The sequence below is a fragment of the Balaenoptera acutorostrata genome, chromosome 11 (genome assembly GCF_949987535.1).
Source record: "Balaenoptera acutorostrata chromosome 11, mBalAcu1.1, whole genome shotgun sequence".
NCBI lineage: Eukaryota > Metazoa > Chordata > Mammalia > Artiodactyla > Balaenopteridae > Balaenoptera > Balaenoptera acutorostrata.
This window is the reverse complement of record NC_080074.1, coordinates 7,232,654-7,245,623: the sequence shown is the minus strand read 5'-3', so window position 1 is coordinate 7,245,623 and position 12,970 is coordinate 7,232,654. Positions and strand designations below refer to the sequence as shown.

The window sequence follows — 12,970 nt, the reverse complement described above, 5'->3', positions numbered from 1 at the left end:
CCCGCCCACCAGGCCCGGAATGAGGGGTGTACCGGGCCTTTGGGGTCGTCCTCCTGACGTCACCATGTCGGGCCGCAACAGGAACTAAGCGCATTGCGCAAGTCTGTGAGCTGGACCTCTCGTCTGATCCCTAAAGCCTCGCGAGGCTTCCGGCGGCGTTCTTCCAGAGGGCGGCACGGGGGCTGGGTGGTGGGGTGTAGGTGCCCGGACGAGGAGGGGAGCTGGGAGATGGCGTCCGGAGCGGCTCGCTGGCTGGCGTTGGCACCCGTCGGATCTGGGGCTTTCCGGAGCGGGCTGAGCCTGGGGAAAGGTGGCGATGTCTCCGCCGGTCGGGGCGGCTTAGTTCGGAGTCTGGTACCATCGAGGTCAGTCATCGTTACTCGCAGCGGCGCCATTTTGCCCAAACCGGTGAAAGTGAGTGTCTGCCTGGAGGCGGGGCGAAGGGGCCGAGGACTGTCATTGTGGGGAGTGTGTGCGGGCTCACGCTGATTGATAGGAGCAAAGGCCAGTCGAACGATCGCCTTAGACCGGAAGACGGATCAAGGACAAAGTTTTGCGCTAATGCGCTGCTAATTTTGACAAATGGGAGGAAATGGTCGGGTTAGATCCGGGAGTTGAGCAGGGTGTGTGTAGACAGAAGAAGATGGGGGGCAAGATCGGAGAAAGACGGCACTTTGCACTAGCTCATCGTGAGGAGTGCGGTGCCCTGACTCTCCGGAGCCACAAGACTCCGCTTTATGCATCCAGTATAGACAAGTCATGTAACCTCTCTACCATAGAGTTGATGGGATGAAAAACGAATGTGGAATGACTTTGTAAATAAAGTGGGACAGACCTTATCTTTTTGCGAGTTTTGACCTAGTATTTAATTCATGTGATTGGGTGTGCAGAGAATTATTACTATCAGTGTTTTTACAAATGAAGAATCAGGGGCCAGACTAGTGAAGCCAGTGTCCAAAGCTAGCAGCTGACTTAGGTTCCGGAATTCAGATTTCCTGCTGGTACAACTCCCACCAGATCCTATTTTTTCCCACCACTGAGTGTTATCACATGCCCTCAGTACCCTTGGAGTTTTCTCAGTAAAATAGGAACAGTCCCTTATACCAAGTAAGTTTGCTTTTTGACTCCAGCGCTGTGTGAGAGTTACAAAACTTTCTTTTAAAGCTAGTCTGGCCGACGCAAGCTCACACAAGGTGAGTTCAGGGTTGTTTCACAGCAAGAAGCACGGTCATGTTGGGGAAGAGCTGCCTTTAAAGAGGCACAACTGAAGAGAAAAAAAAAAAACTTTTTTTTGAAACACCGTAGGAAAATATGAGAGGAAATGTTGAAATTTTACTGAAACTCCCCCAGTCCATTTAAATAGCTAGTCTTTTAATATAAAGACATGCTCAATTTTCAAAACATATTTCTAAAATTTAATGTAGTGAAATCACATTTCTCAGGCACCAGGGAACCAGTTAAAGAACTGTATAGAATATCCCTTCACTGTACATGTTCATTTTTTTGTAATCTATTTTCATGTATTTAGTAGTTTCTTCAAGGAGAGCTGAACTCTATTCCCTAGTCCAGCTCTTAGTACTTTCTCACCTGTTTATGAGTATCTGCAAGTAATTAATAGGTTGTGCCCTAACTTTTAGATGTCCATAAGAGTGCCTTGTACTTCTCTTTCCAGTGTACAGTTTGATGGCCATAAAATCACTTTATCTCTTCTTATAATTTTTTTTCTTGCTCTGAACTTTTCCAAGGACTTTAAAATCAAGTTGCTTATGATGGATCTCAGGTCCACAGGAGGGAATGCCCCTGAGAGGGCCAGGCCTTCTGTGGTCCTACTAGAGTGGGCTCTGGCGCTCACAGCCACCACTTTGACCCTCTGCAGATGTCCTTCGGCCTTCTCCGTGTGTTCTCCGTTGTGATCCCCTTTCTCTATGTCGGGACGCTAATTAGCAAGAACTTTGCTGCTCTACTTGAGGAGCATGATATTTTTGTTCCAGAGGATGATGATGACGACGACTAACAGGTAAGACTTGCTTTTGATGCAACTGTGATGCAGTTTAGCCTGGTAGCAGAATCTGGACACTCGAAGCAGAAGCACAGACTTTTAATGCATTGACTCTCTTGGTGACTAATGTTTTTATGTCACCTTTTCTCTATGCTGGATGAAGGAAACTATCTTATTGACTTACAAATTCACTGGCGTCTCTCCCAACCAGGTTGGATCCCAGCCAGCCTTTTCTATTTGCCCTTTTATGTACCCTCAATTTTCTCAACCCACAAATTTTCTTGACAATTTAATATGCCTTACACACCCACCACAAACAACTTCATTTCACCAGCTCCACGTTGAAATTTAGAAACCGCAGGCCCTCATCAGTGAGCTCTGGTTACCAAGCTCTGCACCAGCACAGCCTGTACACAGGCACTGCCGCCCGGTTCATACACTGCTCACAAACCCTTCCCCTGTGCCAGTTCCATTCAGCTTTCTTGTGCTGACTTCCTGTGCCCTAATATGTGCTGACTGGCTGCATTACTGTTATAAACAAGGACCCTCCTGACTCTTTAGTCTGGCATTTAAGGCTTGTGATGATCTGGTCACACCTGTTCTTCCAGCCTTATCTTCCATATTCCCAACCACATACCTATCCCCAATATTCACTATCTCTTGAGTTACTCACTCTTACCCACTCCCAGTGGCCCATTATTCCTCCCAATTGAAAGATTATTTCTCACTGCTCTGTCTCATTTCCACCAATTCTTCATTATCTTTGATTAAGTCTTTCCTCCATTTGAAAGTGACTGCTCTGTCTCCTGACCAGTACCTCTTGTGACAGTATTATATGCTTAAGATTTACCCTAAACTCTACTTGACCATATTCTTGCTGCAGGGAACATGTCTTTTTATACCTTTAGGCCCCCAGTGCCTGGTCTCTGGTGAATGTTCAGTACATATATGAATGAATGATTGAATGTACTCAAAACTGCCTATCTCCTGCCATGTTTGGTAGAACCACTCTATGGAATTCTTTCAGTATATGGTAAGAGGAAGGCTCTGTCACCCAGTTCACTGCTGCTTTCCTTTCTTGCAGGGCATGGAGAAGTATAGAAAGGAGAAAGCCCTAACTTAAGAAATGGTGATGCTCGCAGCCTCTCCTCCTTCCCTATCAATCAGCAGATGGGCCCAGGGAAAGCCCTCAGCCTCCCAACCCCAGTGAAGCCTCCTGCATGGTCTGTGACCATAGCTCAGATCCCCAGGCTCCGGGAGGTTCCTGGAGATGTGCTGTCCACTGAGCATAATCAAATTATGAATCAACATAATAAACATCAGCTCTGTAGGACTGAGTGATGGCTGAAGTTTCTCAATACAAGTAGGCTCTAGTTGCAGTTTCTTCACCCTGCTGTCCTGTCTCTATCAGCTGAACAAATAGGTCTTTGATTTACCACCCAGGGCCTCCAGGCCCCTATGGATCCACAGGTAATCATGGGGACCTGGGACCAATTTTCATTATTTACAAAAGCCCAACAGCTACACAGGCTAACTAAAGGCTCAAGCTTTTGTGTTGAGTAACACTGGCTAGTTATCCTACATGCAATCAGAAGCTTTGATTGTTTAAAACTCCTTGAGAAATACCACTTTTTAGAATTCTTTCAAAACTTGGTTTCCTTAGATGAGAAAATAATAAAGGGGAAGAGAAAAACAAATACCGTATGCTAACACATATATATATGGACTCTAAAAAAACAAAAAAAAGGTCATAAAGAACCTAGGGGCAAGATGGGAATAAAGACACAGACCTACTAGAGAATGGACTTGAGGATACGGGGAGGGGGAAGGGTAAGCTGGGACAAAGTGAGAGAGTGGCATGGACATATATACACTACCAAACGTAAAACAGCTAGCTGGTGGCAAGCAGCCGCATAGGACAGGGAGCTCAGCTCGGTGCTTTGTGACCATCTAGAGGGGTGGGATGATAGGGCGGGTGGGAGGGAGATGCAAGAGGGAGGAGATATGGAGATATATGTGTATGTATAGCTGATTCACTTTGTTATAAAGCAGAAACTAACACACCATCGTAAAGCAATTATACTCCAATAAAGATGTTAAAAACAACAACAACAACAAAATAATAATAAAGGGGTTGTTGGTGCTGAAAAATTTGGGAATCCTCAGGGTGACTGTACCTATAGATACTGAACCCCTTTCTCCAGCATTTAGACTGTCCAGGGAAGGAACAGAGAAGACTACCATCCAAAGCAAACAGATCAGGTCTTTAACCTGGGTCAAGATTTACTCTCGTCGCTAGAGCTACATTCCAGTTTGCAAAGGGAATACTTCTGTGCGTGCATTGAACAGCTGTGTCCCTAGCAGGATGCCTGATTGAGAAGGAAGTTAATTTCATCTTAAGGACCAGTGCTTGTTGCGGATAGGGGGTTAGGCCTCTGAGCAGCCATTTTCTTCAGAACCCAGGGAAAAATAGCCCAGCTTGTCAGCTCTACTTCTGGGCCTCTTAGTGCTGCTCGGATCCTCCTCCAATAGCAAGAGCTGGCGGATTTTGGATGATCTGTGCCATTACACCAAAATATCCAATCCTGGGGGCTGTAGAAACAGCTAAGTTAACAAAGCCATCCAGCATCATACCCAGAACGGCAGTTTCTGAGCAGATGGCCTCACCATTCCTGTTTACCAACATGCAAGGCTCTGAGAAAAGAGAATCTAATTTGCTAGAAACACCACACTTCAGGAGAAGGGAAAGAACAGGTGGTGTGTTCAACTTGTTCAGACAAAAAGTGAGACTGCAGAAGTAGAGCTTCTCATTGGTTCACCAATGGAATTCTATCATGAAATGACCATCATATATTGAGTTTATTTGTGCTCTAAAATATTTAAATATCAACATGCACTTTTCCATTGAGTGATTTCACGGGTCGTGCCCAACATAGAACTTGGACAGGAAATCCTTTGGCCTTGGTGCTTCTGTTTCATGGAAAAACCGCATAACGTGTGTCCGCTGCTTCCACACTTTAATTGTTTCTTCCAGTTCCATCTTTCCCTGCACAAGTGAGGGGAGAGGTCTTCAGTCAGAGTGGTTGAGTGGAAGGAATACAACACTGAAGGCCAGGACTCGATTCTCTGCTCTGGCACTGACTTGCTGAGTGACCTTGGGCAAGTAACATACTGTGTCTAGACCATACTTCCTGCATCTGGACACTGAGGTGGTTGGACTAAGTAATCTCTGAGACCTTTCAAATACTCCTTAACTCTGGCTGACTGGTTCCAAGAGGAGACTTCAGGTCACCAGGCCTCTGCCCCCTGACTGCCTATCCTGACTGGCTTAATTTACATTCCTGCTTAACATTCTTTCTGTGTTATTTACTGGCCCATGCTGAAGTTGCCACTGACGCTAATGAGATGGACCAGAGAGACAGAATCAGGCCCAGGATCTGACTCCATGGCCTGCTCTTCCGGCTGAAAACTGGCAACCAGGTGAAGCAGTAATTTCCAGGGATGAGGTTCAAGAAGAGTTCAAACTTTCCTCTGTTTTTAGTTTTTAAATGTAAGCCCCAGTGGATTTTCCCTTGAATAATCTTATAATCTATTTAACCAGGTGAGAACCTCCAAGTTGAACTATTCCTTTGAAACACTATGTAACAGTTGCTGACCTAGTAGTTGCTTTTAAACTTGGAGATAAAATGTTCATCTGAGAAGACTGAGAAGCTCTGGACAAGTTGGCTACTCTTTTAAATCAGTCAGGGAGAGTCAGTTACCTTAATGACCAGAAGATCAACCACCCTGGGGTCTATGACGTGGGCATTCTTCATAAACATTTCTCGGACTTTATCCCGTCCCTGTTTCACAGAGATGTCTAGCTGGAATAAATGCACTAAAGAGAAAACATGATTCAGGGTAGAGATGGTTAAAACGTTTTTTTTTTTTTTTAAAAAATTGAGTCAACGGCTAGTCATTGAACACATAGGTTGCCCGTCTATTCCATTCACCAAATACTAGCCTGACCTTAAGCTAGGTGCTTGAGGATGTGAAGAAGTGTGAGATATGGCACTTGCTCTCAAAGAGTGTAAATTTGTTTGGGGAGACAAGCCCACTGCATTTGAAGAGGCAGTATAGCACAGTTCAAGAGTATGAACAACCTGGGTTCAAATCCCAGCTCTGTCACTTATCAGCTACATGATTCTGTGCATGTTCACTTCTCTATGCCTGAGTGTTTTTATTTGTGAGTGAAATAAGGACGACAACAGCACATATGACTACAGAGCTGTGGTGAGGATTCTATGAGAGAACAGTGCCTGGCATGGAATAAGCTCTCAATAAATGTTAGCATAACAACTGACAAAAGATGACATGGTTGAAATGAATGTACAGTGATACGGTGTAGGTTTGTGCACCATGCAAACTCAAGAGTTGAGGGAGACTGCTGAGTGTGCAGGTAGGGAAAGGCATCAATCCAGCAAACAATTACTACCGTATTAGGTTACCTGGAGGAAAGAGAGAAGTTTAAGATGTAGCTCCTGCTCTCTAGGTCTTAAATCCATGAGTGCAAATATTAAAATCACAATATCCAGCAATCCCTGATTAAGTGCTAAAATAGTGGCACAGACTCAGTGACCTGGGAGTTTGACAAGGCATATAGACGGCCTTTGAAAATTAGGTGATTTTATTCTCATCCTCTGGCAGTTGGCCTTCAGTGGATTTGCTGATGGCAAGGACATGAACAGGGCCTTGTGTGGTACGTGGAGTAAGGACAGAAGAGAGGGGCACACGAGGCTCAGGGGACAGCATAACCAAGACTCACAGGCTAGAATGAGCCCTGTGGTTGAGGAGAGCAGCGGGCTCATTTGGTGAGGATACCCTGTGGTGTGGCCATTCCTGTGACATGTCCACTCTAGTCTATGGAACTATCACAACCAGCTCTGAAAACCATGAGGGCTATCTAGTGACTGAATTAATCAACAACCAAGTTTGAATCTTTAATTATACTCATAACTTAGTGATAGCAATAGAAAAATAAAGCTTCTGCTGAGGGAGAGATCATGCCAGGCTGATTCAACCAAAGAATAAGCAATAGCAGAAATCTAATAGGAGAAACTGCATCCCAGCTTTGTAGGTAAGTGTTAACAGAGAAGACAGAGGATCACATGAGAAAGAACTCAGCATCCAGTGGTGTACCGGAGCAGGCTGCCGTGGTGAGCCAATTATACACATCTCTTCCCAAATCGGCCGTCCCTGACTTCACTTTGATAGCTCAAAATCAACCGTGGTGGGAGTACTTACATCATTGAAAATGGTAAACACTATAAATCTAGATTTCCTGACAGAGTTAGCTGTTAAACACCACAGTATCATATTTGGAATTTTAGAAAAGAGCAAACAAAGGGACCATAAGAAGACAGAGACACAAATTAATGCAAACTAATATGGATCCTGGAATTTAGAATCTTACCACTAGAGGCCTGTGGGGACTTGCCTTAAGTCAGACTACTGGTCCCTGGCAAACATGGGCCTAGAATCCAGGTTGCTTATTGTTTTTTAATTTACAATTTTGTGCTCTTTTAAGGAAAGGAGTATGAGGAATGTTCCCCTGCTATCAGTGCTTACCTTCCCTGCGTTTTCATATTAGAATCCTGCCCAACCTTGGGAGACAAAAGCAAGGTGCCTCTGTGCGTACTGGGGGAGCTGGTGTCCACCTACTCCCATTCCACAAGGTCTCCTGAACCACACACCAGCGCACTGGCTGTATGAATCTTCTCCTCAGGAAAATATTCACAGGCACAAATGCAAAGTTTTGCCTACAATGTCAGTTCACGGATCCCTGAATGCCCATCTTCCCAGGTTAAGAATCCTTGTCTCTAAAGAGGCAAACTCATAGCTTTGTCCTAGTCATCCTTCTCCCACCTCAACCCCCTGAACACACCCCCTCTGCCAGTGAGAAAGGCTGCAGGAAGGCAAACAGGAACAGCCTAAGCTATAGCCCACTGAACTGTCCTTTGGTCTAAATCAGTGGTTGTCAAACCAGTGACGACTTCTGCCCACCAGGACATCTGGCAGCATCTGGAGGCATTTTTGATTATCACAACTAGCGGGGAGAATGCTAATGGCATCGCTGGGTGGAGGTCAGGGATGTTGCTAAACATCCCACAATGCACAGGACAGTCTCCACAACAAAGAATTATCCAGCATGAATGCCGCTGTTGAGAAGCCCTGGTGTAAGTCATTTCGAACTGTTCTTTCTCAACTCAGACTCCTGGCTTAATCTTTGAATCCTGAATATTTTAATTTCAATTTGAAAAAATCTGAGGCACAAAAAGAAGATATGGAAGTGCCCCTTTTGGATGAAGGTGACTTCCATAGTCTGTGTGTTTTCCTCAAGTTACTGTTAAGGCTTTTCTGAGTCAGGGAGGCTGACAGGTTAGGAAGGATGACACTGATCTGGTTCTCAGCCGTCTGCTCCAATTCATTTTGGCAGCATTCATACCAAGCGCCGGGAGAGCCTCAGATGGGAAGGCAGCATGGTGTGATGAAAAAAGAGCACGGGACCTGGGGTCAAAAAAGCTGGGTAAGGTCTCCACACCATCATGAACTAGGACCTTGCCTGGGGTGCAGCCTCCTCAGTCTCTTTCTGCATCTACAACATAGGGAAGACGATAACCTCTTACCTAACTCCTTTACAGGAATGTGGCGAAAATCAAGTAACAACATGTTATAAACAGTAAAGCATCGATACAGATGTTAACTATTAAACATTTCAGCACTTACTTCCCATACCTCTATTATATTTTGGGTTTTAATGATCTGGTTATATATGCCTATCTTCCTGACTAGACCATAAGACCCTTGAAGGCAGGGTTGTGTTTTAGTCACTTTCATCTCTCTCTAGGCATCTAGTACTGACCCTGTAGTACAAGAGGTACCCAATGAAATGGAAATTAAACAAATGAATAGTTTCTATAGAAAGTCTCCTGTTATGTTGGAACCAGCAAGCAGCATGTAGTATTTCTTCAAAGGAGGGAATCCAAGGCAGTTTTGTTCTGTGGTCCCATGCGGAGGCAACCACCCAGGCAAATGTCACTCTGTTCCACAAGCGCAGCATAACTGGGTCCTGTGAGATTCAGGGAAAACTACAGCAGAAGCTGAGCCAAGTGTAACAGTTGGACAATCAGGGTCTGAAGTCTGGCTCTTCCACTTACTAATGGTGTGATGTGAGACAAGTTTATGTGCCTCAGTTTTCTCATCTGTAAGACAGGGAAATAATTAGAACCCACCCTAAAATGAGGCAATGTAAAGCATTTAGCATAGTGCTGGGCCATATGTATGCATTTCAATGAATGTTAGTTATTATCAATACTTTTACTTATTTCCAGTCCTTAGTTTGGATCCTCAGCTGGAATCCCCAATGATGGATGTCATGACACCAGTGTACACACAGGCCTGAGCAAACGACAAGCTACAGATCACTGATCCTCCCCATAAGGGTGTACCACCCCACTGACCCCCCGCCAACCTCCCCCTGCTCTGCAGGCTCCTATAACCCCCTGCCTTCCCCTCTTCTCAGGACCCTTCTGACTGTGGGCTTATCTTCTCAAACAGTATTTGAGGGAAAGTCTTGGAGGGTGTTGATTTTGAATGAGCTAGATACCTGGGTTCTATCCTCAACTCAGTCACTGATTTTTTTACCCTTTGCCAACTAGTCTTTCTGCCATCTGGGTCTTGTTCCCCACCCCCTGCTCCTCCCTGCAACAAGAAAGCATTCTTGGGCAATCATAGAAGTATTCTGCTAGGCAAACCTGCTTTTAAACATCTGCATTTGAATACACCCTCCACACACACACACACACACCCCCCCAAGCTACTGTCACTCCCCTACGCCTATTATCCATCTGTCCCCTGAAGGCATGTGAGTTTGTAGTCCCTGAACCCGTGCTCGCTAGATCACTCCGGTTTCTCCCTCCCTTGTATCCTGTGGGTCTAAGTTATGGTCATGGGCAACCTCTCAAAAAGTCAGCTTGAAGACAAGTGACACTGTGAAGCAGACACAGCTCCCGTACATTAAAGAGCTGGGTTCTGCATGGAGAGTAAGCCCTACACATAACAGTAACAATAATAACAAGACAGCAGTAGCAGCCAGCACTTAATGAGTGTCTAAATAAGTGTCAGACACTATCCTAAGCACTTCAGATTCATTAACCTATTTAACAGAGCAACTCTCTGAAGAAGGTACTATATATTATCATTTTACAGATGAGGAAACTGAGGCATAGTGAGATGAAACAACTTGCTCACGGTCACACAGCTACTAAGGGGAAAGTGGAGGCAAGTCCAGTAACCAGCACATTCTACTGCTTCTCACACACAGGCAAGAAAGTGGCAGCCCTAAGGGGTGCTACGGCGCTCCAGCTGACTTAAAAACACGATGAAACACACTAAATCAAATCAACAAAATTACCAAATATCGACAGTCCCTGACATCTGTACTGCCCTTGACAGTTCAGATGGGATTTTCCCCAAGTTTTCTTTCATCGAGTACACTGGGCAGCGCTGAGGGGGATGCCAAGATGAAAAAACAGTCTCTGAACCCGGGGAGCTTATATTTTAATCCTTCGGGTGAATAGATTGGTTCTCTGACATCTAAGCGAAGACCGGGGTTCGGGGGGGGGGCAGGGGAAGGAGTTCCTAAGGAATACTAGGGGCCTGTGGAACTCGGTGAAAAGACTTCGGAGACTGGGGAGGAAGCCACCTCACCCGGAGGGACTGGAAAAGACACCAGTGTCTTACTGGATGACCTTGGGAAAGTCACTTCCCTGCTCCGGTTCTGCTTCTTTCTCTGTGGGGGATGTGGGAACCAGATGATCGCTCAAATCCCACCGCCCCTTTGTTTATATAACCTAATGGATGTCTGTAAACACATTCAGGAACTCTAGAGTTGACTCTGGGTTCCAGATCCACCAGGGGCTGGCTCTGGGCCATGCGCGGATCACTTCGCCTCTAGGTGCCTCAGCTGCCTCACCTATAAAGTGAGTGTGTCACTGACAGTCCTTGCTCTCCCTCCCAGGGGTTCGGGAAGAATTACGGGGGACAAAAGGGCAAGGGCGCCTAGCAGCGCGGTTCCGACGCAGAGCACGACTGGTCTGACCCTGGCGCCGCCGCCGCCAGGTCAGGCCCGCCAAGGCTCGTGTGACCCTCCTCCCCTGAAGCGCTCGGAATCACCTCTGCCCAAGTTGGTGACCTCGGCTCGGCCCGGCAGAAATGGGAGGCCGGGACGGCGGCGACCTTGGGCGGCTGCCTCCGGGGCCCCGCGTGCGCCGCTGCCTCTCACCAGTGTTCGGCACCTCCCGATACCAGGCGCGGTAGAGCTCGCGCACCCTCCGCTTGGCCTCGTTCATGTCCCGACTGAAAATGGGCTTCACCGAGGTGGTGGCTGCAGCAGCAGCCCGGCGGAGGCCGCTCGCCGCCATCTTGAGAAAGAAACAACCTCCCAACTTCACCCCGTTTCAACCCGTAAGTCCGGCCGAGGGACGAATCTTTTTTCTCATTGGCTAAAACTTAAAGTCCCGCCCCTAAACTACTGGTGGGCGGGAGAACGGCTATGGGGCTCTCTGATTGGCTGAGAAGCCTCTCGCTCCTCTCTTCCTCTCCCCCTCCCCCTCCCCCTCCCTCCCTCCCTCTCTTCCTCTTTCCCTCCCTCCCTCTCTCCCTCCTCTCTCCCTCCTCTCTCTTTCCTCTCTCTTTCCTCTCTCCCTCCTCTCTCCCTCCTCTCTCCCTGTCTCTGTGTGAGAGAGGCAGGTGGAGGCTGCGCAGGCTCACCTGCGGAATCGTACGCTCGGCCGTTGAACGTCCTAACGGTCGCCCGACCGCGCCGCCAGGGGGCGCTCGGGCCCAGGTCAGCCGTTGTGCCGCGAGTTGGCGCGTGCCTGCTGTCTGGCGTCCACTGCGTCACGCCCGCGAACTGCCCCGGGCGCTGGTGTAGTAGCGCCCGTCCACACGCACGTCGTGGATCTTCCTTCCGCGCTCGGGCCGTGGGCCCTGCTGAGGCAAATAATGGCGCCTGGGCTGCTGTGGCGTTGGCCTGGCACCTCTGCGGCTTTTCCGCAATAACTTTTTTCCCCCCTATAAACCAACTCTTTCGAAGCGCGGTAGAGACGTGAAAGCGCTCTCCTGGCCTTGAGCTTCTGAGCTTCTCGGCCCTTCTCCACAGCCCAGGGAGGTGGGTTATATCATCAGCCCTATTTTAGACGGGGACGTTTTCATCCCAAACTCTGGATCTCCATGAAAAACAGCCCAGAATTTTGGGGCTGGAAGGAACCTTAGGTCGTCCATCCTGGGTACCTCTCTCTTTCCTGGCATTTTTCTTTTCTTTTCTTTTCTTTTTTTGGCCTTGCTGCAGGGCATGAGGGATCTTAGTTCCCCCACCAGGGATTGAACCCGCGCCCCTTGCAGTGGAAGCACAGAGTCTTAAGCATTGGACCAGCAGGGAAGTCCCTTTCCCAGCATTTTTCTACTGAGGATATCTCTGAACATCAAGGGAAGCCTGGAAGGGTAAAGGGAAAAATAACAGCTAACAACATGTCAGGCCATGCGTGGATATTCTACTTAGTCTTCGTTAATCTCATAGATCAGGTAGGTACTGTTAGCATCCCCATTTTACAGGTGAGGAAACTGAGGTGGTGCAGCCTAGGTCACTTGCCATTTTAGGTTCTGTGCCAAACTGACTCCTGCCTGGAGTCCATTGGTCATTTCTGAAAATGCAGTTGATAGATACTTTGTGAGTTTTGGGGAAGGAGCAGGGGTCAGGGCTGAGCTTAGCTCTGGGACCCCAGCCAGCATGGGGGATGGCCCTGCATCTAGCCCAGTCTTACCCATTTTAAAGGGTAAAAAATTGGATTTTTTCCCTGTATTATTTTTTTAAACATATTTGTACATTTAAATGAATTATGCATGAAAAGAAAGCATGTAACATTGTGACCA

At 47.1% G+C, this 12,970-nt stretch overlaps 2 protein-coding genes across 3 annotated transcripts; one reads left to right on the top strand and one right to left on the bottom strand.

Annotated features, from left to right (window-relative positions):
- The first annotated feature begins 161 nt into the window (after positions 1–161).
- SMDT1 (single-pass membrane protein with aspartate rich tail 1) lies at positions 162–3,329 on the top strand. Its single transcript, XM_007189134.3, has 3 exons — positions 162–414; positions 1,877–2,017; positions 3,084–3,329. Exons 1-2 carry the CDS (start codon positions 229–231, stop codon positions 2,012–2,014), a joined length of 324 nt encoding a protein of 107 aa, XP_007189196.1. The 5' UTR covers positions 162–228; the 3' UTR covers positions 2,015–2,017; positions 3,084–3,329.
- A 1,510-nt stretch (positions 3,330–4,839) lies between these two features.
- On the bottom strand, positions 4,840–11,502 carry NDUFA6 (NADH:ubiquinone oxidoreductase subunit A6). Of its 2 annotated transcripts, XM_007189135.2 has the most exons (4): positions 11,322–11,502; positions 9,196–9,240; positions 5,761–5,876; positions 4,840–5,045 (listed from the first exon to the last, which is right to left on the bottom strand). In XM_007189135.2, the coding sequence occupies exons 1-4, from the start codon at positions 11,458–11,460 to the stop codon at positions 4,914–4,916; spliced, it is 432 nt and encodes a 143-aa protein (XP_007189197.1). In that variant the 5' UTR covers positions 11,461–11,502; the 3' UTR covers positions 4,840–4,913. The 2 variants fall into 2 exon arrangements, with proteins under 2 accessions (XP_007189197.1, XP_007189198.1); XM_007189136.3 differs by lacking the exon at positions 9,196–9,240 and having other exon boundaries at positions 11,322–11,494.
- Positions 11,503–12,970: the final 1,468 nt, after the last annotated feature.